Source organism: Mustela putorius, unplaced genomic scaffold (genome assembly GCF_011764305.1).
Source record: "Mustela putorius furo isolate JIRA1106 unplaced genomic scaffold, ASM1176430v1.1 tig00003834_pilon_pilon_pilon, whole genome shotgun sequence".
Lineage (NCBI taxonomy): Eukaryota > Metazoa > Chordata > Mammalia > Carnivora > Mustelidae > Mustela > Mustela putorius.
In genome coordinates, this window is record NW_025421987.1 from 127,139,652 (window position 1) to 127,165,837 (window position 26,186).

General features: G+C 36.1%; 1 protein-coding gene across 1 annotated transcript in view; it reads right to left on the minus strand.

Moving 5' to 3' along the window:
• Positions 1-26,186, minus strand: part of NKTR (natural killer cell triggering receptor) — a 57,577-nt gene that overhangs the window by 20,406 nt on the left and 10,985 nt on the right. The window contains 6 exon segments of the mRNA XM_004754254.3: positions 479-624; positions 1,134-1,163; positions 10,673-10,760; positions 12,515-12,559; positions 13,063-13,170; positions 13,899-13,973. Of these exon segments, the coding sequence (XP_004754311.2) occupies positions 479-624; positions 1,134-1,163; positions 10,673-10,760; positions 12,515-12,559; positions 13,063-13,170; positions 13,899-13,973 (492 nt within the window).

Genomic DNA, 26,186 nt, shown 5'->3' on the forward strand with positions numbered 1-26,186 from the left:
ACATGGTCAACATGGCTGGGAAGACAATGAATGAGGGGGAAGAGGTGAAAGAAAACTGCAGAGAGCAGACTGCCTTACAGACCAAGTAAAGCCGTTAGCTTTGGCTGACTGAGAAGGGCGCCCCTGGAGAAGATCACTCTGGTTGCAGAAGATCAAGAGTACAAGCAAGGAGACCAGTAGGAATTTACTACTGCTGAGAAAAGATTATAGAAAAGAACAGAGGTAAACGAGCAGGTATGAGGTTACTACAATCATCCAGGTCTGGAACAAGGCTGATAGCAGGGGGAAGTAAAAAAAAGGGAGATTTGGTAAGATTTGTGCATGGCTGGGTAGAAGGTATGACACAGAAGCATCAGGCTATTGCTATACAACTTGTATAGTTTCCTCCACTACCAAAATCCAAGAGGTATGTTTAAGTTATAGTCTTCAACACGTTTTACTGATATCCTAGCTCCCCCCACTACCCCAAAACCCTTACCATCTTTTGTTGATTTTGTGGCAAGCACTCCACAATCAATAACTCGCACATCTGCATAAGGTCTGCTTGCAGCATCTGTTTTCAGATTTTCAATCTGTTCAATTACTTCAAAACCAGAAATAACTAATCCAAAGACGACATGAACCCTGTTATAATACAAATTCGAGAAAGAACTGGTTTGCTGACAAGCCATAAGCAGTATTCACAACTGTTATAAATGACTGGTCTACAGACCTCAATATAAAATAAAGTGTTTGATGAATGAAACAACTGGAAGGTAAGTAGAACTTGAAATGTGCTTCATAAAAGGAACAAACAACAAAAATTACTCAAATTGGGACTCAGTTTTCTGCCTAAAACAATATCCTTTACCTATTTTATGGTAGAGTCTGAGAACAGACTGCCCTTGATACTCTTGCTACAGGGTCACTAAATTCATGACTAGGAGGTCTATCCATAAGCCCAGATAAAGACCCCACTCAGTGACACAATAGCTATGAGGTCTCAAGACTGACTAAACTGGGATCCTTAAGGAGGGGCTTGGCTTTGAGATTAACCGAGATCAAGAGCGCCCCCTTGTGGTTTATCCATGATTCAACCTGTATTGCACTGGCCACCCAAACAACTCCCCAAGGTAGTGAAATGTCACTCTTACCCATCCAGGTGTGGAGCAGGTTTTGTGGTACTGTGTAATAAACATCAACACAAAGAAGATGGCAAAAACCAGGTGTTCAGGTGAACAGAGCAGAAGGGTTTAAAGCACAGCATGTAGAGAACAAAAAGGTAAAGATAAAAAGATAGGGAAAAAGTTAAATGTGGTAAACTTCAAACTGAAAAACCTTTCAAGCAGCAATAGTAGCCATTTTACTGGTAAAAAAAATCACTCAAGATTATAACAAATTACAAAGTCGTATTTATTTCTCCAATATGAAGACTATTCTTATATGTATGTATGAAACAACTTGGAAATAGCATAAAAATACATTAAAATTAAAGTTATTCCCGAATCCAAAACAAACTCAAAATTTATCAAAATAACTAGAATAAAAAACACTATTGTTTGTCCTAAGGAAAGAAAAGCGTGATTGATACCTGCACCCCACACTTAAATGAGTTCTCCTATTTGTTATTTCTCATACTGAGTCAGTCTGCATCTTTTAGGTAGGCAGATGGAGGTAGGCCACAGAAGTCCTGTTTTCAGAACTTCCTGCCACTCCCACCTAAGGTGAAGCTCTGCCACTCAGAGCGACCCTGAAAAGGCACTAGGGAGCGAACCTTCCCTTTGTCAACACTTCTAACAGCAAGTAAGTAATGAGAGATAACCTTATAGACACTGCATTTCTCTGGCCCAAAAATGCCCAACCTGCTTCTTCTACAATCACCAACTGGCAGATAGTCACTTTTAAGAAGCCTACAGGATACATTTGGTTAAAACATTTTGAACCAAAACTGGTTGTTTCCCATAGCATTTTCACAAATCTTCACACTATGTGAATTGCAGTGAAAAAATTCAAAAGCAGATAACTAGACTCAGAAGTATATCCACAAAAATCTTATAGCAGAATTTGAGAAAGGACACTGGATTATCAGGCCATGTTTAAAGCAGTCAATTGTGCTAGGAGCTCCCATATCAATTTTTATATTCATTTTAAGGCAATTCTAAGACATGTAATTCAACAAAACACAATTTTAATCTTCACAACAATGTTAAAAATCATTATTCTACAAGGAATGGTAGCATTTGTACTTACGTTAAAAATATTCAGTTGTGTAAAAGCAGAACAGAAATTTTATTTTAAAAAACATCAATTTAAGAAGTTCCAGAATTTTAAAAGCGATCTTGAGTTTTAAAACCACAAAGTCTCAAATTCTTCTTAGAAGACTGAGAAGTTGTAATTCAAGCCAATAAAATAGTAAAAATGAGAAAAAAACAGGCAGAAGAAAAAAAAAATCTGGCAAGCAGGTGAGGAAAGGAACTAATGCTTAAATAATTAAACTAGCTTCCAGAAACTACTCTGTATAATAACTTTAAGATGGAAATGTACTTCCCATATATAGAAAACTTTACCAAAGCACACTTATGATAGGAAGAAATTAGTACATATGCTAGACAGTGATTCCACTGTATGAAAGGTCTAAGAGGTAAAATCGGTAAAGGTAAATGTCCTACAATATTAAGGGACAGATTTCAAATATGTAGCAGTGAAAACAAGGAGTGGTTTATTGATTAAGGCATATTCCTCCTTCTTCCTTGTTGCTTTTTCTCACAACTCTCAGATTTTTGGAGGAAAAGCCCACAGATTTTTCTAAAACACACAGAACCCAATTCAATTTGCCACAGCGGCTAACCAAGGAGTCCTGTAAAAACCACCTTATGGCAAAACTCTGGAGCAAATGGGAAGATGAAAACACTCTAGTTAATGCAGTGAGGTAGCAACGTACCACTTGAGACTCAGTCTGAGATGGAATCGCTACCTTTATGACAGATTCCAGTTTTGTTTTGAATTCGAATGACAACTGAAGACAAAAAAACTTGGGTCTTTTACTGCAACAGTGGGGAAAACAAATGAAGACAACAATAATTTCAGGGACAAACTTCAGGGGGCCTGCTGTGCCTGGAGTGGTATGAATAATTAAATCCATCACTCGCATCCGCAATTCAGGAGGCAGACATACAAATGTGCACTTATATCGGGCTGGATTGCATATTAAGAATACTGAAAGTAGAGGCACCTGGGTGGCTCAGAGAGTTAAGCCTCTGCCTTCTGCTTGGGTCCTGTTCTCAGAGTCCTGGGATTGAGCCCTGCATGGGGCTCTCTGCTCAGCAGGGAGCCTGCTTCTGCCTCCCTCTCTGCCTACTTGTGATCTCTCTGTTAAATAAATAAAGAAAGAAATAATCTTTAAAAAAAAAAAGGAATACTGGAAGTATCTTAACAAAGAAGCCCCTCCGGGTTCTCAGCCTACATTCCAGGAGCCGAAATAACAGTGTAAAGCAGGCATACTGGCCCTAGGCTGACACCAGACATGGATAAAGAGAGGACACTGCCAAATGGGCAGAGAGAAATGATATTCCTGGTCCAAGCTATTCAGTCCTACTCAACTGAACAAAGAGATCCCATCCCACCAAATCTTAATTGCACTGATCTTTCAAAACTATGCAGTTTTAAAGACCCATGCAGGGCTGACACTCAAGTAAGTTCAGACCTTAAGGCCAAAGACTACCATCAATATGTAAATTTATACAGGCTTATGAAAACATGCCTGAAGGAGAAAGAACCATAAAACATTTCAAATCATAAAAGCTTTCAATATTTTCACATTTCCATTTTCTCCTGTCACTTAGACACTGATTTTCCAGTTTCCTCCGCCCCTGAATGAACTTTAAAAATACATGCATAAGGATTCATTTAAAGTTTGTAAATCCTAGAAATTGAAAAGTGTCACTGTTACTCCAAAAAACAATCTACATTATTATACCATTACCAAAGAAGCTTTTGGCCTTATACAGAAATTAATAGTTCTGTACCGAAATGAAATCTATACCATTATATACAATATACCCTCTTCCCTGCCCTCCCCCAGAAGAAGTGTGGAAACATGGTGGCAACAAGCCACTGAAATGAAAATATACTTCCCAGGATTAACTACGAACAATTTAACTACAAACAATAAAACACACTTGTTTATGTACTGCTGCCATAAATCAAACAGAAAGTTTTGCTTAAAATGGTTCAATGCACATAACAATAGGATTAAAGAGATAAAAGCAAAGAAAGAAAAAGAGAGCCTTAGAGTAATGAGACATTACCTTTGGAGCGCACGATGTAACACTCTTTCTGTAAATTTTACACAAAAATGGCAAGAAATAAATTGTAATACACTTTTAAGACAAGACTGAATCTATGTTTTAATATCAATATAACTTTGAAATTAAATATTTTCAAGTTTTATGCAAAGCAAGAAAGCTTTTTTTAAAATGGAGGGCTCTAAATTTTCTTTCACATAGGATATGTATGTAGAGACAAACTATGCTTAAGAAAAACACTGTGGTAAAAATGGGAATCTGCTCAGAGCCTTAATACTGTTAACACTAGAGTGTGAGGAACCAAACAGTATATTTCGCTTTGCAAATCCTACAAACTAGTTAAGTAAACAAACATCTTTCTCAACAAGAGAGTAATGTATCCCAAGTACATACATGAATATAAAAATCTGAATTCCCAGGAGGAGTTACTACCAATGGAAAGCAAAAATTTCAATGAAAAGGACAGAGTTAAGATAATTCAAAACAACATTTCAGGGAACTTTCTCTTCTTTTTTTAGTAATTCACTTCAAATAGTTAAAAATCTTTCATGTTTCTACATCTGAAATCTTTTCATCAAACACAACAGACCACTATGAGGAATAAGTGAGCAAAGTTTGGACTATAGTTTCTGTTCAACACTTCTTTGGTTGTTAAGTCCCCGAAAATAATAATAGTAATAATAATGCATAACTAGAATTTTAAGGATCTTCTCAAAGGATAAAAAGGCAAGAGAGATGAAAGTATAGAAGTATTCTGTCAAATTTTGGCCACGATACTTGCCTAATCTCTGATTTTCCCCATTGTAAAAAAATTTAAAAAAAATACACAGTCTAGGGGCGCCTGGGTGGCTCAGTGGTTTAAGCCTCTGCCTTCAGCTCAGGTCATGATCTGAGGGTTCTGGGATCGAGCCCCACATCAGGCTCTCTGCTCAGCAGGGAGCCTGCTTCCCCCTCTCTCTCTGCTTGCCTTCTCCCTACTTGTGATCTCTATCAAATAAATAAATAAAAATCTTTAAAAAAAAAAAATACACAGTCTAAACAACTTTATTATACTTTAAACATATCTGTTATACTCAGACCAAAATCCATGTCATATATAGTGGATAAAATTCTTTACAAAGGTTTCAGACTATTGAATCTTGAAATACTTAAAAACAAGCTTTAATTTCTTATAAAGGATTGATACATGAATTACTGCCAAAAAGAATACAACATTTCAAATAATATGGTGTTTTCAAAGAATGTTGTAAAAAAAAAAAAAGTGACTCCAGGTGTAAAATAGTATGAACGTAAAGATAACCGATTTCTGTCTAATGTAGCTTTGAACATGCAATTTTTTCCTTTAACTCCTGACACTATACATCATCATGAAGAGGCACCAAATGATATAGAGACACACAGCTTGTGTAAGGGCCATGGAAACTAACCAAGCCATGTTACAGAGCTCTCCCTGTATGTTCCAAAAGTCACCAAAAATTCAGCACTAATGTTAACATAATATGTAATACACATCAAACACTACTAGATACAAAACTCCTTCCAGGTTGCTAATACATATGTCACAAAACACTAAGTGATTTTAAGACTGGATGTTACAGATGACACTTGAAACTCAGAGAATTTGGTTTATGGTTAAGTTTCACCAACATCTTGTTGATGAAAAATCTTGCAATGTACACATATAGATACTACACCCCCCCCACCGCTGGCCAAAAGAAAGAAAAACTAGAACCTCCCAGGTTACTGACACTTACTAGCATTTATTCTCATACAGATTCATGAGTATGTGGAAGGAAAAAGCATTTCTGCCCAAATTTACTTTTGCTACCCCAAATCGCAACATAGCTTTATAAACCCCTTAACCCAAAACCACTCTTCACCTCCCCTTGCTCTGCTCTGAAACAATCAGCACTTCTCTCCCACTCAGGAAAGCAGCCATTCCCAAGTCTGGTGAGAACATATCCTGGAACTACTTTATATTTTCCTCCTATAATCCTATTTATACCTGTTAACACTTTTTGCTTAAAGTTTGACTTTTCTGCATTATTTTTTTTTCTTAAATTTTTATGATTATCATGACCACTGACAGTGGCCAAAAACAGAGACTGTTCACCAAAGCTCTGCAGGTCTTTCTACTCCATGGCTGTACATAAGGTTGCACAGACCAAGTGAAGGAAGACAAATGTAACCACCACGTCAATGTTCTGTTTGCAGCTGATGAAGACTGCTGCCTAATTTAGGCAAATGAGCCTGAAGCTTCTTTGCAGCACCTTTCAGACTGATGGAAATTAGGCAATTACAACTATTTTCCTTTAAGCAAAATGATGTTTGCACACAAATCATTCCACATATTCAGAAACTGAGGATCAACCTACAAAACACCTTCTTCCTTTTATGTCCACATTTTCATATCCAAATGTTTACTTTAAGAATGGGATAGATAATTCATAAGCCAAAAAGGAAAGACAAAACTAACTCAAGGTAAATAGCCAATAGAACTAGAACCAAGGTCTCCTGATAGCCAGAACAGTAGCTCTAACCCAAGTGATAGTTATTTATACAAAGCTATAAACCACCTAGTCATTTTAATGACTCCTTCATGCAATACCTTCTTTATCTTTTCAATGAATGTATAGAAAAACAATGAAAATTACAGAATTAACACAATGTCATTACTAACAGCCAAAGGAAAAGAAAAATGTTTTCAGGTGTCATTTTATCCTAGCATTATTCATACAAGGAAAAGGTTGGACAAGATGATCTTGAAATCCTTTTCCACTCTAAGACCTCATAATTCTATAGCTTTTATTACAGTTTCTTCCTAGTGTTTGGTTTCAACAAATAATAAAAGGAACAAAATCACTAAATACCAAGTTGACTTGGTTACTACTTTGGTTCTAGGTCTTTCAATTCTTTCAGAAATACCTCAACATGAACAAACCATTATTTCCTCAGTTATATATGGGGACAGTGCCGTCTATCACTACCTCCACGTTTCTTGAGCAGTACTATTTCAAAAAAAATAGTAGGCCCCCCCAAAGCAAAATCATCATGATTAAAATAGCAGATAAAAGCAGTTACTGCAGAAATCATGAATAGCTTTATAGAAGCAAATCTGGTTTTTACCATATACATAAATTGTTTCAACCAAAGAAAGCAATATATGCACAATTACATTTAATAAAAATGATGCATGCTTTAGGAAGGGGAGGTTTTAAATGTGTCAGTAATGAAGACATTACTTCATTAGTTACTGAATGAAGCACAAGAATCTTTGAGGAATATTTTCATATATACTATGACATCAAATTTCCTCCTTAGGAATTACAAGGTAGTTTATTTAGAATATGAAATACAAATATGATTTTGCCAAGGTTGTATTAAAAGTCCTTGTTAAGCCTATAAAACTAGAAATATAAAGGCAGTTGTTGGTGTTTTACCACCCATTCTCACACTACCCTTTCCTGTCTGGAATGCAGAAGAGATGTTTGAGGCACCCCAGCAAGGGCTGTGGTGAGAGGGGAAGTGCACCACCACCCTTTGGCGGCCCTTGTAGGCCCAGCTTTTAGAATGCTTAGCTGGGATGACAGACAAAACCTGGAGACAGTACATTATACTTTTTCATACTTCAGCTCCAAAATGATCTGGGCTTGCAAGACAGAGATTTTCAAAGACTTTCTTTTTATGGGCCATCATCATTTCCATTTTCCCTTATTATAAAAGCAAGGAAGTGGGGTGCTTGGGTGGCTCAGTGGTTTAAAGCCTCCGCCTTTGGCTCAGGTCGTGATCCCAGAGTCCTGGGATCAAGCCCCACACTGGGCTCTCTGCTCGGCAGGGAGCCTGCTTCCCTTCCTCTCTCTCTGCCTGCCTCTTTGCCTACCTGTGATCTCTGTCGGTCAAATAAATAAATAAAATCTTTAAAAAAAAAAAAAAAGCAAGGAAGTATTTTGTTTAGAAAGGTGATTGCTAGCTTTATTTTATCCTTCAACCGTGGGGAACCAGTACTTTGAGCTAGCATTAAAAAAAGGACATGCTACAAAAAGCTCTTTTAAAAAATAAGAGAAAAAAAAGGATTTTTTTTGTATGTACAAAAACACTATTACTTTTAAGATTTTTAACTACAAACTCATTTCTAGAAGTAAATTTCAAACTAAAAGTAGGAAATTTTATTTCAACACAAGTTCACAGTGATTTTAGTGCCATCTACAGTTAATTATGAAAACAAGCTTAAAACTTTTAATCCTAATTCACAGATGCTAAAATTTTCATTTGGCACTCCTTGCCAGGAACAGCAGTCCAAAGTAAAATTAAACTATGTAGAAATAGCAATGGCCGCAATTTTGTTTGATACTAAGCATTTCTACAAAAGACTTAGGCAAGTACTTTTCTGAAGGGAGAATTTCATCATACACTGGATATTAATTAATGTATGTACCTGCACTGGATTTTACTCTTAACATTTGATTAAACAAGCTAACTGGTATGTAACAATGGAAAGAAGCTGCTGCTACCTGATAAATTCAATGTACTCGTATTTAAAAAAAGGAAATCTAAAAGAAACTTTAGAGCCCTCAGATGGTAGCTTCTTGACCAATGAATTTCATTAGTTTATCATGTTCGCAGTTCAGATAAGCTTAAAAATGGAAATGGGAAACCTCAAAGAGTAAATAGCTTTATATTAAATTACTATAAAAAAAGTTTTTCAAAACATCTCCCACTATTTTTTTTTTTTTTTGGCCTTTAAAAAGGTTAAGGAAAGAAAAAAATACTCTAGTAGAGAAGTATTAATAATTACTGCTCTATGGGATCAAAACAAATCTAGGAACAAATGTTTTTGGTCTTTCCTTTTCCTACACAGCTCCAGGCACTGTCATCTTCCATCAGCTTTCCATTTTTAGGACATTCTTATGAACAGAATGCCCCTTATCTGAACTTTATCAGATCATGTTGGAAATCTATTTTGCAGATAAATTTAAAATGTGAGATTTATTTTACATGAATAATTTACTCCATTAACGACAGGGAAGCGCCATTCATATTTGTCCATTCAGAAAGATGACAAGAACTTTTTCTGGAAAACCATCAATAAAATATTTCTCCAACATATACAGTACAACTATGGAGATTTACTTCCAATCAAAAGCATTAAATCTTCATGCTAGCCAATTATCTTTCCTATTTTAAATCCTGGGATTATAATAAAAATTGGTTTTACAGTAGCTTTAGATAAGAATGTAACTAAAAAGGGGAACCTGGGTGGCTCAGAGGGTTATTAAGCCTCTGCCTTCAGCTCAGGTCATCTGGGATCAATCCTCGAATCAGGCTCCCTGCTTAGCAGGGAGCCTGCTTCCCCCTGCCTCTCTGCCTGCCTCTGTGCCTACCTGTGATCTCTCTGTGTCAAATAGATAAATAAAATCTTAAAAAAAAAAAAAAAAAAAAAAAAAAAAAGAATGTAACTAAAAGTATGCCAAGTAAGGTTTTGGATGTGCCTGTATATACATGAAAAGGTGCTTGTTTTTTTTTTAAAAAAAAAGCAAATACAGCATTCTGAAGTTTCCTGAGTAATAATCTCATAAACTTTGGTGGAAATGATAGCAATACTGGGTTAATTCAATTAACCATAGAAATCACAAAAGATTTAAGTTTTTTTTTACAATGCTGATGCAACAACCAAGTTACTTATCTCTGTACAGTATCAGAAAATAATGGTACCTCTCTCAAATTAGCTCAAAGAACAACAATAAGAGAAAAAGCAACCACACCATGGTTTACTCAAAACAAGTGTTCTCCAGGCCAAGGGCACATCTAGTCCTAGTTTATGAACAATTTTTAAATGCTGATCAATGGGGCGCCTGGGTGGCTCAGTGGGTTAAGCCACTGCCTTCGGCTCAGGTCATGATCTCAGGGTCCTGGGATCGAGTCCCACATCGGGCTCTCTGCTCAGCGGGGAGCCTGCTTCCTCCTCTCTCTCTCTGCCTGCCTCTCTGCCTGCTTGTGATTTCTCTCTGTCAAATAAAATAAATAAAATCTTTAAAAAAAAAAAAAAAATAAATGCTGAGCAACAGTTAATGTTCCAATCTAGTTTTGGTAAATTGACCCTCCAAACTTCTTAAGTCAAAGCCAATTTCTTTTCTTAAGATGACAACATACTTTGAAATTAAGATTCATCTTCAAGTCACATCTTTTAAGTACCATCCTTCAAATGGGGGATATATGCTGAATGCTGAGGCGGCTGTTAGAGCTGACCAGTTTCTGCAATGTTAGAAATTAATAACAAAGTCCAATTTGACAGAATTCTAGCATTTAAACTTGGTTTAACTATACCATCTTTCTCATGAACAGCGCTTCTCTGTTTAAGAAAAGCTCATCTCTGAATTATGCCTACTCACATGAAAAACTGGGAACCATTGGTATGTTTCCCTCGATTTGCCATTGACAAAAGGAACGCTCTGTCATGTTTGAGAATAAAGTTTTCATCTGTTTGAAGAAAACACAAATTTGTCAGTCTCCAATTATAAGACACTTTTAAAGTGTAATTAATGTTCACAGTAATAAATAGAAAACAAAGGATGAAATTCCTCTTCTGGTCAGTATAGATACTTGTCTGAATATTTAGAAAAAAATTTTTTTAACTAATCAAATACAAAAGCATAAAAAGATCAAAAATACTACTTAAAGCCTTGAGGAAAAGAATATACATTTAATGTTTTATACAAACAGCCTTAGAACAGTCACTTTTAATAGTAACATACTTTTGCTAAATGATAATGTAAACTATTAACTTTCATAGAAAACCAGTAAAGAGATTTTAGAAAAATCTCTCCAGTAAAGCTCATTTTCTTCAACTTTCCAATTATCTTGCTTAACACACTATATATGGGAGAAGTTTAATAATCTTATGTGCCTATTTCTATATGGTAAACTTATTATTCAACTGTATTGAAGCTAGACTATGAGAGCAAAAAATTAAAAGTTACATAAATTAAGTTTAAGGTTGTATGTAAATTAAATCAAGTATACAGACTCCTAATAGATAGGATCAAAAATTATCTAAGGAGGAAAGTCCCATAAAAACAAAAACTTAAAGGGCAAAATATAATTTTAAGATACACAAGTATCTGCCACAGGGAACCACCACATTAAAGTGGCCTACAACATTAGCTTCCAATTGCTATAAGCGTATAGAACCAGCTAATGAACCTTCTTCTTACTGGTTCAAAGGAAAAACTGTTACAAAGATCACTCAAAGATGATTTTAATTCCAGCAGAAATATCTTCAAAACTAATTTAAATTTCCTTGTAACATTCATACAAACAAATTTTTCTTTAGAACAAACAGAAACATAGAAAACTTTAAAAAATGATTACCTTGGGAACAGGCTTCTGAAAAAGAGTAGTAATCCATTTTCCCCCAAAAGAAATATAAAAGACTATTATAACACTGAAGCTATCATGGCATTAAAATCTAGTAAGATTGGATCCCATTTTAAATCTCTGCAACTGACTTTTCTAAGGCTTTTTGGGGCAAGTGCAATAGTTAGACTTAATGCAAATATTACTACTGTAGGAATAAAACACAATCATATAGTTCTAGTATACAAAAGAAAACATACAAACCTTTGAGAAGGTAGGAAATGCCAACTTTTATTAAAAGAAATTGTTTGGTTTAGGGGGGAAAAATACAACTAGAATTTTTTTCCCTGATGTAGAACTAATAACCCATTGCGAAAAGAAAAAAGATACAGATGCATGTATGAAACAGTATACAGAATTTTCCAAGTCTTCAAGCAATTAAAGAAATCCAGCCACAACCTAACCCAGGCTCTCCATAAATTTATTAGGAAGGGTGCAAGGGAACAGAATTGGAGTTTGTGTTACTGAGCTTTGTTCTCTTACCTTTTCATTTTGCAAAAGACCACATTCTCTATAAACAAAAGAATATGTTGACAGTTTTAGGCAGGAAGATAGGAGTTTTCATGTATATAGTTGCCTAACCTCCATGCTGAAAGTCATGTTTAACCATAAAGTTAGCCTTAATTAATCTTGTCAATTACAAGTTACATATTACAATATAATTTATCCCCAAGTTCATGCAAATAAAGTATTTTCATGCAGCATTAGTTTCATGCAAAAAGTGAACTATAAGTAAACCTCTCCTCATTAAAAGTACATGATCAAATTTGCTTTAATATCAGAACTGAAACAAAGGACCATAAAATATTAAGCCTTACCTTTAAAATATCCACCATAAATTGATTCTCCACCTTTTCCATTACCTGCAAATAATGAGCTACATTAAATTACAATGAAAATTAAAAATACTTTAATACATTTAAATTATTTTTATGCTTTCAATTTGCTGAAGAAGCTAACACCTTGTGACTGCTATAATAAATTCTACAAATCTTCAGTTAACCTCATCTTGAAAATAAAAGTCCAAAAAAGAGACCACTCCTATTATAATAAACACTATTAAAAATTATCTCTATAACCCATTTATTTCAAAAAGTAATCACACCAACAAAATTCAGGAAGAATAAAAATAATCCACAAGTACTTGGCGTTCATTGTAAGGGAATTCACCAACTGTTTATATTATTATTATTAAAAGTATATAAAAATAAAATGGCTTAGTATTTTGCTTTTCATACATTGTTGCTCTACACATCTACTCAGTGACCACTTAATATTTACATCACACTGTGACACAACACTTATAACAGTATAATAGCTTAAGAAACTGATGGATGGTTATTTAAAAGCATAACTTTAGCTCTACCTTCACTGAAGTCCCCACCCTGAATCATGAAGTTTTTAACCACACGATGGAATGTAGAACCTTTGTAACATAACTTCTTCCCAGTTGTTTTTCCAAGGCCTTTCTCTCCTGGGGAAAAAAAAAAGAAGTGAAATTTAGCTATAAACATCTTTCCAAGGAAAGAACCATCCAATTAGTCCTTTGTGAAGTCCCTCCCATACATGTTGGCACTGTAAGAGATACAAAGTATGAGGCAACGAGGAAATGACACACAAAATAAAATAAATATCAAGCAGCATATAAATGTTAAATTGTGTGGCAGAGACTCTACATGCCAACAGGGATTAGAAATAGTTATTATTCCAGTAAAAGAGGGCAATCAAGGAATTGGTGCAAAGCATATATGTATTTAAGTGTATCCAAGCAAGGATTTAAAAATTTAATGCTATTTTAAAATAACATTATACATGTTTTTATTTTTTCTACTTTAAAAAATATAAATCCAATTAAATATAACGAAGAACAGCCATATTATGTTTTGTCTACCTTCTAATACTAGAAGTCTTGTGAATCTGGAATGGTAAATTTGTTCAAAACACTGAAATTTAGAATTTATGAACTACAATGTTTACAGATGACTGTTACACACAGAGGTACTTTCTTTTTTTACTTTTGAGGCCACTTCTTTGTCGTCTCTATCTTTATGCTTCCCTGATTTCTTATCAGTGAAAATAGCATTTTTAATGCCCTAAAAATTCATTTTACGGCCACTTTTTACAGAAAATATCTACTCTGAGAAGCAAGATAAAACTATAAGCCACAACTTCTCATTGGAAATAATTTAATAATTCATTTACCTGAGCATAGGCAAAGGAAGTTTTTGCATGTTTTTGGACATATGTCTGAGAAGAGCTGAAACATAATGCGACCAACTGAAACAAAACACATTAAAGAAAGGTAAGCAAGATGATTAAATATGCCACATTTTATATGGGAGAAATAGACAGAATTAACAAACTGAAAGGCCCATTTTTGTAATTTAATTTTTCAAAAGACTTAACTGGAAAAAACTTAACTGAGCAATGCCAACTAACAAGAATTCCACACAATTTGTTAGTGTCAGAATTCACAGGCAGCCTAAGTGGTTTCAGCCCTAAAACTGCAAGATTTTAAGTGTCCTGTAAAGGGGCTTTACATGATTAGATCCCTTTTAGTACAGTTACCTACCAGAACACTATTAATTTGCTTTAAAATAAGTCTCAATAGTTGTCTAATCTATGCCTGAGCCCCTCCAGTGATGACAGCACATCATATCACAAGACAGTCATTGTGGCCCGTACTGTCAGAAGAAAGTTCTTCTCTCCTCTATATCTAGCTTTCTACCTTTATGCAAGAACTATTTAGAGCCAAACTCCTGAATTGCGACCCACAACTAAAACTCACCTTCTATTCCCTGAGAGAGCATAAAGAGAATACCTTCGGTTCCTAAAAAATACCCAAAACACACTCAACAGACAAAAAACATACAATACACAGGAAATGATAAGGGGCAAGCCTACAAATTTATGCCACAGAAAAGTGCTTCACAAACGTTCTGTTCTCAGGACTCCTTCTAACTCTTAAAAATGATTGCACTTTTACAATGTGGGTTATGTCTATTGCTATTTACTATATTATAAGTTAAAACTCAGAAATTTTTAAAACACAAGAATATAAAGCACATGTTCTATCAGCAGTCACAGTGGTGACATCATTACTTATTGTGTAATCTCTGGAAAACTCGACTTGTGAATGAGAGCGCAACAGGCAAATTTTATTATTATAAAAGTAGTTTTGACTTTGCAGGCCTCACGAAAGGTTCTCAACAAAGTAAAAAATAATATTCTGATTTACAATCACTTTCCTGTGTCCCCTTTCACTTTAATCTAAAGAATCTTTTCCATTAGGAATAAACATTTTTATTTATTCAAAGGGACTTATAAATAAATCAAAATTAACTGTGGACCAAATATAAGTCACTTTCAGCCCAGACAAAACTGATTTGATTTATTCTCTGTCACTAAGAAATGAATTTATTCTTGGCCATGTCAGTCAGTTCCTCTGAGGAGAAAACAAAGCTACAAAACTACTATATAAAAGACATCCTTAAGGGATAAAAAGTGGAATAATGGCATCATACAAGACTTTCTTATATCATTGTCTATAGCTTCAATGGAGCCAAAATTTTAAAGCAATTTCAAAATGTTCTAGCTGATCTTTGTATCTAAAAGAATGAAGAAAAAGGAAATCAGAATTTTAAAGACTGTCTTTATTTTGGGAGAGAGCACTCACGGAGGCACATGCATGGTGGGAAGGGGCAGAGGGCGAGGGAGTGAATCTCAAGCAGACTCCCCCACTGAGCAGAGAGGCCAACTCTGGCCAGTCCCACAACCCATGACAGCCTGAGCCCAAATCAAAAGTCGGACATCCAACTGAATGAACCACTGAGTCACCCCAAGAAATTGGAATTTTAAAAAATGCATATAATAGCAGTAATATAATCCTCTGTAATTACATGGAAATATTTTACTAGTATGAAAAAAGTATTTTCATCAATCTTCATAAACCCCTGGGAAATGGCTGGCTAGGTTGGCATCAAGTTCAAAATCATCTAACTTTGCAAACATATTTAGATATTTGGGATCCCTGTAAGATGGTTACTTTCCTAGATAAAAGGTATTATCTAAACAATCAAAAACTCAGCCTTTTAAAACCACAGTGATTTCAACATCAAGTTTTTTTCAAAACCTTTAATGCCTCCAAAAGAAAGCTGATGAAAGTTTCAAATGTTTCTAGTTTCTCCTTTACAGATGATTAGAAGTTTTGAACCCTCTAGTGCTTTAATACATTTGAAAACGGTTAAATGTGATTACATTTCCAGGCCTAATATTCAAAGAGGGATATCAAACAATGATGTTTTTTGTTTTTTTAATTTCATTTTTAAAAGATTTTTTTTCTCTATTTGACAGAGAGAGCAAGAGAGCACAAACAAGCAGGAGGGTGGCACAGGGAGCCAAGCAGGGAGCCTGGTATAGGGCTTAATCACAGCACCCTGGGATTATGACCTAAGCCAGCAGACGCTTAATCCACTGAGCCACCCGGGCACCCGAGACAATGATATTTTTTAAAACACACTCACCTCTAATATCTTACCCTCTAACTAGGTGAAGAAAAGAAGATTCTATTGACTGACTTCTCAGTCTCACAGGACAGGGCTTAGAGCAGAGGTTCTGTGTCCTTTACAGCATTATGTTGTTAAGAGTAAAGAAAAAAATAAAACAAAACCACATTGTTTTGGTCTCAATACCATGATGCAAGGCTGGAAACACTGCCAAAATCAGAAAAATAACTTAAAAATCTACAGAAAGAATAGATTAAACCAACTGGGCTTGCAAGACATGAGAAAGGCTATGGACATTCAGACATTGGTTGAGACTGTCTTCTTAATTTAAAATGCCCACAAATGTTCAATCTGAAGAGTCTAGAAAGAAAAGGCAAGGTCAAAGTTTTCTATCGGGAAAACACAAAAAGATCTCTACCTACAAACCAGTACACTAGTATTAATTCCCTCCAAATTGAATAAAAAAAGTTTTAAAGTGAACACTATAAGACACATTCCAGCAAATATCAGCTTGAACTAAATAAGGTCATTAGCAAGATAAACAAGTTTTCAACATATGTTTTTCAATTAAATTGCAATAGCCATTTTATAGAAAACAGATACTTTTTTGAAAATCAAAACAGAAAATATTCTGATGTATAGTCTTTAAGATAAAAAACAGGGTGCCCGGGTGGCTCAGTTGGTTAAGCAACTGCCTTCAGCTCAGGTCATGATCCTGGAGTGCCGGGATCAGGTCCTGCATTAGGCTCCCTGCTCAGCTGAGAGCGTTGCTTCTTCCACTGACCTTCCCCTTCTCATGCTCTCTCTCTTACCTTTCTCCCTCTCTAAGATAGGAAGAACGCAAGCAAGCAAGCAAGCAGTGTGGTTAAGTAGTTGTTTTCAAAGGATAGCAGGCATGAACTGTGATTATAAAACACACTGAAAAGAAAAATGTAAACTAGTTTAAGGAAAAGACTGAAAGAGAAGATTCTCTGACTCCCCAACTGATTAAAAAAAAAGGATTATGATAGCAACCCCATTTCCCAATAGTATATGCCTGAGGTTTACTGTCTCCTATAATAAATTAACATGCTCTGCTGATGCCTCTCCAGAAAATGATGATGCCTTTGAATGAATAAGATCTCAGGATACTGTTAACACTACTTATACTTTAGTGGGATTTAGTAATCTTTGGTAATCAGTCATTACTGTCAATAATATTACCTTTTATATGTACAAAGATTTCTTCTTAAGGAACTACCACTGTGCCAATGAATACACACTCCTCTATAACTCTCAAACTAAATCTGAAACTGGTTTATGTTTAGCATTAGCTTGTGTAAGCATCAGTATGGTGTTTTTAGGGCAAAAAATTCATGATTAAGGACAAAAATTACAGAACAAGAATGGCTTCTGACTTTAATCCCAATATACCAACATGCAGATCCTTTAAAAGAGCCATGACAGGGGAACAATACTGAGATTACTCAGATAATATAAACACATTTCTTAAAAAATATTTTTTTATTTGGCAGAGAGAGAGAGAGAGAATACAAGCAGGGGCAGTGGAAGAGGCAGAAGCTGACTCCCGGGTAAGCAGGGAGCCTGATGCAGGGTTTGATCCCCCGACCCTGGGATCATGACCTGAGCCAAAGGCAGAAGCTTAATGACTGAGCCACTAAGGTGCCCCGATAAACACTGTTTTTAATCACTGGCTACAGACTGAAAAAGCCAAGACACACCTATGTCATGTTGTAATCCCGATTTGGCCACTAGGTGGCAGGAATAAAATCAGCAAGTACCCCTAATCTGCATAAAATCAAATATCACCTTTCAATATTATTGTTTCTTGTTCTTAGAAACACCTGCACTGGAATTAGAGGTGCATTAGTGAAAAAGGAGACACATATCATAGACATAAAAGATACAGTAGCTGGAAAAATGAGCACTGGTTAGAAAAAAAGTTTTAAGAAATGGTATATTACACAGGACAAAGAGTAACTACATACAAGTAAGGGATGAGGATTAAGAACAAAGGTATAAACAGATCATAGTGGGTAGGCAGACAGCAAAACCTAAGAGGAAATTAAGGAATGGGTGCACCATTTCAACAAAATCAGCCCATTTAACTGAGCTCCTCCCCATGTGTCAGTTTGTTTAACAGTATATAAGACACTGTGCTTGTTTGGGGGAGCTCACAGCTTAGCTGGGAATGACAGCTACAAATCTTAGTGTAATAAGCCATGAGTGGTATGAACAAAATGCACTTATATCTACCTTAAGCCTGACTGATGTGTGCGAGGGCAGAGGGATAGGGGCCCTATCTGTTTTACTCACCATTCTATCCCCACTGATTTGTACAGTGGTTGGTACAGAACAAGTACGTAATAAATAACTGAACAAAAATAAGAACACCTGAAACCACATTATTCAAAGATAGGGTTTAACAAAATATAAACAAAGGAATACCTAGATATACAGATAAAAAGTATTCATTAGGGATGCCTGGGTGGCTCAGTTGGTTAAGTGTCTGCCTTCGGCTCAGGTCCTGATCCCAGGGTTTTGGGATCCAATCCCCCATCAGGCTCCCAGGGAGCCTGCTTCTTCCTCTGCCTGCTCTGCCTGCTGCTCCCCCTGCTTGTGCTCTCTCTCTGACAAATATATAAATAAAATCTTTTTTTAAAAAGTATTCATTATATACCAGGAAAAGTTATTACAAGTGGCATGACATCAAGACATAACTTAATAAAATCGATTTTCAGATGTATAAAGGAAAAGAATCCTTCTAGCATCCAGGCAATAAAATCATGTCACCTACAGGGAAAAAGAAATCAGGCTGACTTCTGATACTTTACATTAGAAACTGGAGACAACAGAACACTGTCTACCATCTTAAAGGGACTAATAGACTGTAAGCAAAAAATTCTATATATAGCAAAGGAAATACATTATTGAGATTTTATCCTGAAAAACCTATCTGAGGGGTGCCTGAGTGGCTCAGCTAGTTAAATGTCTGCCTTCAGCTCAGGTTATGATCCCAGTGTCCAGGAAAGGAGCCCTGCTCTCAGTGGGGAGCCTCCTCTTCTCCCCCCTCCACCCTCCCCACCCCACTTGTGCACACGCTCTCTCGCTCTCTCTCATTCTGCTCTCAAATAAATAAATAAAACCTTTAAAAAAATCCATCTGAAATATAAGCCTGAGATAGGACTCAAAGAACTAATGAGAAAAGAATGAGGAAAAAAAAAAAAGGCACTGAGCACTAAATCCATTACAACACAGAATTAAACCTAAATAACCATAGTAATTATGGTTACAAAATATAAATGTTACAACTACTGGGAAACAAAGTATGTATTAGTAAATTTTTTTTGTTATTTTTAAGAATCTTCTAAAAATGTTCTTTTTCTTTTGAACAGGCAATGATCCAAAAATCCAACAGCAGAAAAAAGTAAAGAGTGAGAAGTCTTATTCCCACTTTTGTCAACAGGTAATCACTTTCATCAATTTCATGTGTATGCTTCCAGTCTCTTTGTACACACAGGCAAATATTGATATATTCTTATTTTAATACGATAGCATAAGTTTGCTAAGAGAGTAGATCTTAAAAGTTCTTATTACAAGAAAAAAATGTAAGGGAAGTTATCACAAGGCAAAAAAGAATTTTTTAAGATTTTATTTATTTGACCGAGAGAAAGATCGTAAGTAGGCAGAGAGGCAGGCAGAGAGAGAGGGGAAGCAGGCTCCCTGCTAAGCAGAGAGCCTGATGCAGGGCTTGATCCCAGGACCCTGAGATCATGACCTGAACCAAAGGCAGAGGCTTTACCCACTGAGCCGCCCAGGTGCCCAAGGAAAAAAATTTTAACTGTGTGGCGATGGATATTAACAAGACTTCCTATGGTGATCATTTTGCAATATAAACACATATACCAAATCATTATGCTATATACTTGAAGCTAAGATGTTATATGTCAATTATATCTCAAGTTTAAGATAAATAAAAACAAGCAGCTCCTAGGTTTAAAAAAAAATAAGTGGCACATTATGTACACTGTAATATACTCTGCTTTATATACTTAATGAATATATCACGAAGATATCACAGTACATTAAAACCAACGAGAGGGGATGCCTGGGTGGCTCAGTTGGTTAAGCAGCTGCCTTCGGCTCAGGTCATGATCCCAGCGTCCTGGGATCGAGTCCCACATCGGGCTCCTTGCTCAGCAGGAAGCCTCCTTCTCCCTCTGCCTCTGCCTGCCATTCTGTCTGCCTGTGCTCGCTCTCTCCCTCTCTCTCTCTGATAAATAAATAAAATCTTAAAAAAAAAAAAAAAAAAAGAAAAGAAAAATAAATAAAACCAACGAGAGGGTGGAGTTGGTTAGAAAAAGTCAATTTCCTCATATTTCATAGTGGGAGTCAAGCGGTAAAGGAAATATGGTTTAGTAATACTTAAACATATAATTCACTTGCAGAGCTAAAAATCTATTAAAAATCTTTCAAATTATTGTGGCAGAGTAACCCATAGTAAAAAGATATAAAACAAAGCAAAGCAAATAGCAAGAGAATACAAATAAGATTTAAGACCAAACAGTTCTATAGATTTTTTTTGGCACACAGAACTTTTTTCATGACAGGTCAATCACCCAGGTAAGGTATCCTGCAGATAGTACCAGCAAAAACTCAAGAGAATTTATTGGCTCATGTAGTTGACAAGGATATGGGCTGAGATCAGAGAATCAAAGAATTCTAGGAACCAGGATGTCAAGGAGTGAGGCCAGATCTTAGAACTGCCAGGTTTCAAAAGGCAAAAGGTTCTGAATACCACTCCTTTGTCCCAATGAATGCATACAACTCTGTATTTTCATTAATGATTAGATAAATCAATCACTCAAATGAAGATAAAAGCAGTAAACAAACCTAAGAAAAATGTAAAAGAGCTTTTAATGAAAGTGCAAGCAGAAATAAATTAGAAAACAAAAATATTAGACTTGACAAATAAATTCCAAAGCTGGCTCTTTTGGAGGAAAAATAAAAAGGAATACCAAAATATAGAAAAAAGAATTAAAAGAATGTATGGATTACAACTCCATGCCAACAGAGATTAAAAAACAGAGCCAAGAAAGAAACGAAAATGCTATCCAAAAGAGCATTGTTAAATATTAAGTGTAATGTCACCTCACTGTCACCTCATTGTCTTCATATTCAAGTGTAATGTTACCTCAACTGTTTCATAGCACAGCAAAAGATGAAAAGCTTAACATATTTTATGAAACAAACTGATACCAAAGCCTAAGAAAGATGATATAAAACAAACCTTAAAAGCCGATATATTGGGCCACCTGGGTGGCTTACTCTGTTCAGCATCTGCCTTTAGCTCGGGTCATTATTCCAGGATCCTGGGATGGAGCCCTGTGTTGGGCTCTGCTCAGCAGGGAGTCTGTTCCTCCTTCCCCTCCCTGCCCACTTGTGCTCTCTCTCTCAGATAAATAAATAAAATCTTTAAAAAAAGTATATATATATAAATCTCATTTTTAAAAGATACTATTAAATATTACAATATTAAATATTAAATACTAGGAAGTCTGGGGCACTTGGGTGGCTCAGTTAGTTAAGTATTCAACTCTTGGGCTCCTTCCCCATAAGCGGGTATATGCATGTTCACTATTATTAAATAAAATCTTAAAAAAAATTTAGGAAATCTATTATTTTACTAAGTGAAGGAAGAACTCTATAAATATCCTAAGACAGAAACCAATAGACCATTTGATGAAATTAACATTCATCCCTTAACAAAAACACAAAAATTATCAGACACCCTTCCAATCAATAGCCAGCATTATGTTTAATGGTGGAGCATTAGCACTGCACTAATGTCATTAAAGTAAGAACAAGTTAAAAGTGCTTGTTAGTATCACTACTGGGTTTTTTTTTTTTTTTAAATTTTATTTATTTATTTATTTATTTGACAGACAGATCACAAGTAGGCAGAGAGGCAGGCAGAGAGAGAGGAGGAAGCAGGCTCCCCACTGAGCAAAGAGCCCTGAGATCATGACCCGAGCCGAAGGCAGAGGCTTTAACCCACTGAGCCACCCAGGCATCCCAGCATCACTACTGTTTAATGCCATTCTAGAAATTCTAAGCAATGCAACAGACAAGAGAACCATATGAGAAGTATACATAACAAAGAGTAAATTTATCATTATTTGAAAGACATACCTGTACATCTAACTAACCTACAAAAACAAATTGAAATATTAACAGAAACATTAAAATTGATATTTATCTTATGATCAACAAGAACTAGTAAAAATCAGTTAAAATCACATTTTAAAAAACAGTTAAAATCACATTCACAACACCAATAAAAAACATTCTAACCACTTAGCTGTAACAGTGCAGGACTCAAAAAAATTACAAACCTCTGACAGACATAAAGGTAACTTGCATAAAAAGAGGGCATAACTTGTTCTTAGACAAGAAGACTCAAAATTGTAAATGTGTCCAATTTTCCCTAAAGTAATCTAGTCATTCAATTGCAACTCCCCAAAGTACTGAGAATTCTAGAAGAATTTAACAAAATGACCCTTGAAGGTTATCTGAACGAACATGCGATGCCCTTCGCCCCCCCACCGTTCAAACTTAAAATTAAAGATATTGTTATGCTTCACCCTAGTTACTTCTGTATGTACTCCTAAAGAACAAAGACATTCTCCTCCCTAGCCCCAATAACATCACCACACCATGTTAATGATTAACACCACAGTCTCATACAGTCCATATTCAAATTTACCCGAATGACTCCACATGTCCTTTATATTATATTTTTTTTATTTTTTAAAGATTATTTTGGAGAGAGAGAGAGAGAGAGACGAGAGACACCACACATGGGGAGGCAGGCGAAGGGAGAAGGACAGAGAGAATCCCAGAGATCCCTGCCAAGTATTGAGCGTAACACAGCTCCTCAATTCCACCACCCTGAGATCATGATCTCAGCTGAAACCAAGAGTCAGAGGCACAACAAACAATGCCACCAAGGCTTCCCTATACCTCTTTTTATTTATTTATTTATTTTAAAGATTTTATTTTTTCATTTGACAGATAGAGATCATAAGTAGGCAGAGAGAGAGGAGGAAGCAGGCTTCCCGCTAAGCAGAGAGCTGATGCGGGGCTCAATCCCAGGACCCTGGTCTCATGACCTGAGCCGAAGGCAGAGGCTTTAACCCACTAAGCCACCCAGGCGCCCCCCTATACCTCTTTTTAAAATCCAAGACTCTAACTGCAGATTATACACTGATTTGGTTGTCATGCCTTGGTCCCTTTTAATCTAGAACAGTCCCCATCTCTACTCATTTTTTTTCTTTTTGCATCCCATCAGGAAGCACAGGTCAGTTTGACACATTACTGGCAATGCTGAAATATTAACCAGATCTGTCAGTTATAAAAGAACTTCCCCCCACTTTTACACTAGTAAGTGGAATGACATTTTGAAACTTAAGAGCACACCGTGTTCTATAACAACTTTTCACCCAATGGTTTGGCCACTGATGATCCTTTCCCAAACCAATCATACTGAGCAAAATGTTTCTTCTAATTCCATCATTTCATCTGTATTTATCCAACTTGAGTTTTTCAGGTAAGAGCTTCATCCAGCCATCTACCCTAACACAGAGTTATTAAACAAGACAAAAAAGCCTGGATCCCTGATACCATCAGGCTGGATCTGCTGGGAGCCATGTAAGAGAAGAACTTCTGTCTTAAATTTAAGCCCCCATTATTCAGCCTTTATGTTTAGCAACCATCACTTTCATACAGTCTAACAAATACAGATATTTTCATATGATGGCAAACAATATAACCACTAAAAGTGATCACATAAAGCTCAATTTATTAAAACAGAAAAAAGTTGAGAACACCCTCTTTAACAGAAAGAGGCAGGACCAGAACAGTATGTAGCATATACTATTTTTAAAAATTGTGTATGAACCAGTATATACAATGGAATATTACACCTCCATCAGAAAAGATGAATACCCAACTTTTTTATCAATATGGACAGGACTAGAGGAGATTATGCTGAGTGAAATAAATCAAGGAGAGAGAGTCAATTATCATATGGTTTCACTTACTTGCAGCGCATAAGGAATAACACGGGAAGACATAGGGTGAAGGAAAGGAGAAGGGCACTGGGGGAAATCGGAGGGGGAGACAAACCATGAGAGACTGTGGACTCTGAGAAACAAACTGAGGGTTTTAGAGGGGCGGGGGTTGGCGAATGGGTGAGCCTTGTGGTGGTTATTAAGGAGAGCACATATTGCATGGAGCACTGGGTGTGATGCATAAACAATGAATCTTGGAACACTGAAAAAATAAATTAAATTGAAAAAAAAATGTTCAGAAAAGGTTGTGATTACCTCTCCATGGCAGGATTTTAAGGCAGGTTTAACTTTTTAAATATTACTGGAATTTTTATAATGAGCATGTACTATTTTTACTAACAGAAAAAACAATGAAGGCCTTTTCATCTTAAAATGTGCCAAACAGATGCAGCAAGAGTTCAGGTCACATAGTTTAGAACTTGTAAATTAGATTTAATGACTGTAATATTCCTTTCTTTTCCTAATGTGTCATTCATAAACACTGGCAATCTCGGTTTTAAATCTTATATGTTTAAAAAGCCACCTTTAAATTGGCAGTTTGGAATATGGAAAACATTTTCTAACCAACAGTGTTGTAAGTGGTGATTAAGTTCGGAGGACAGCCAAGAAAGCCTACCTGTTCCATAATTTTGATGTAATTAAGCAAATAACTAAGAGTATTAGCTAAAATTCTAGGAAGGGAAAGAGAAGTAAAAGGAGTTTTTCATCCCTTCCTGTATACAATGATAATGGAAGATACATTTCAGAAATACTTTTTTGTTTAAGAGTTCCCTACTGCCATATCCAACCTTCCCATCTCAGGTGCTCCATTCCCTGGCCAACAAATATCCTAATGTACCCTAAGACTCAGCACTCCCCTCTAATCTGCTCTTCAAGGAACATCACGACACTGGGGTGCCCAGGTGGCTCAGTCGGTTAAGCATCTGCCTCCAGCTCACGCCCTAAGCCCAGGGTCCTGGGATCGAACCCCGCATCCAGCTCTCTGTTCTGCAGGAAGCCTGCTTCTCCCTCTCCCACTCCCCCTCTGCTTGTGTTCCCTCTCTCGCTGTGTCTCTGTCAAATAAATAAATAAAATCTTAAAAAAAAAAAAGAATGTCACAACACTAATTCCTGGGTTTTGCACAGCAGCCATGGTATAATGATAAGAAAGAAAACCTAGGCTAGAGACCTGGCTTTCAATTTCTAGCTATATGATCTTGGATCAAATAGTCTCTCTTTGAGTTTCCTCATTTGTAAAATGGGTATAAATCTTACATCATAATATTGTGTGGACTAAGGCAACCTAAAAATACACGGTTTTGGGGCACCTGGTGGCCCAGTCGGTTAAGCGTCCAACTCTCAATCTCAGCTCTGGTCTTGATCTCAGGGTTGAGTGCAAGCCCTGAGTTGGGCTCTACACTGGGCATGGAGCCTACTTAAAAAAAAAAAAAAATTACATAAACACACACACACATACATGTATTAGTATTATCATAGCTATTAATAATGTGACTTATGAAAAGCCATCTATATGAGTCCTCAACCAGTGCTCTTTTCAATATACTCAGCTGTCTTCCTAGGTTCTAACATCACTGGCTTTCCCTTGCCCCACACACACTCCTGGACTGGCTCTCTCATTGAGCAACTGAAGAAAGGAGTCTTGCTGCATGAAGTTCAGGTCATGTATATAAAAACAAATCTTCTTAGAAATAATAGCATTCTTTAAAAGGAGATGCTTATTTGCCCAAACTGATCTTAATTACTTCAGTGTAACAGAACTGCAGTACGCATTTAACAGTTAAGTGGAAAATTTCAGGCTCTCTGGGAAAGATGATTGTCTTGGGCCAGAAGCTAGGTACCCTCGGTTTATTTCT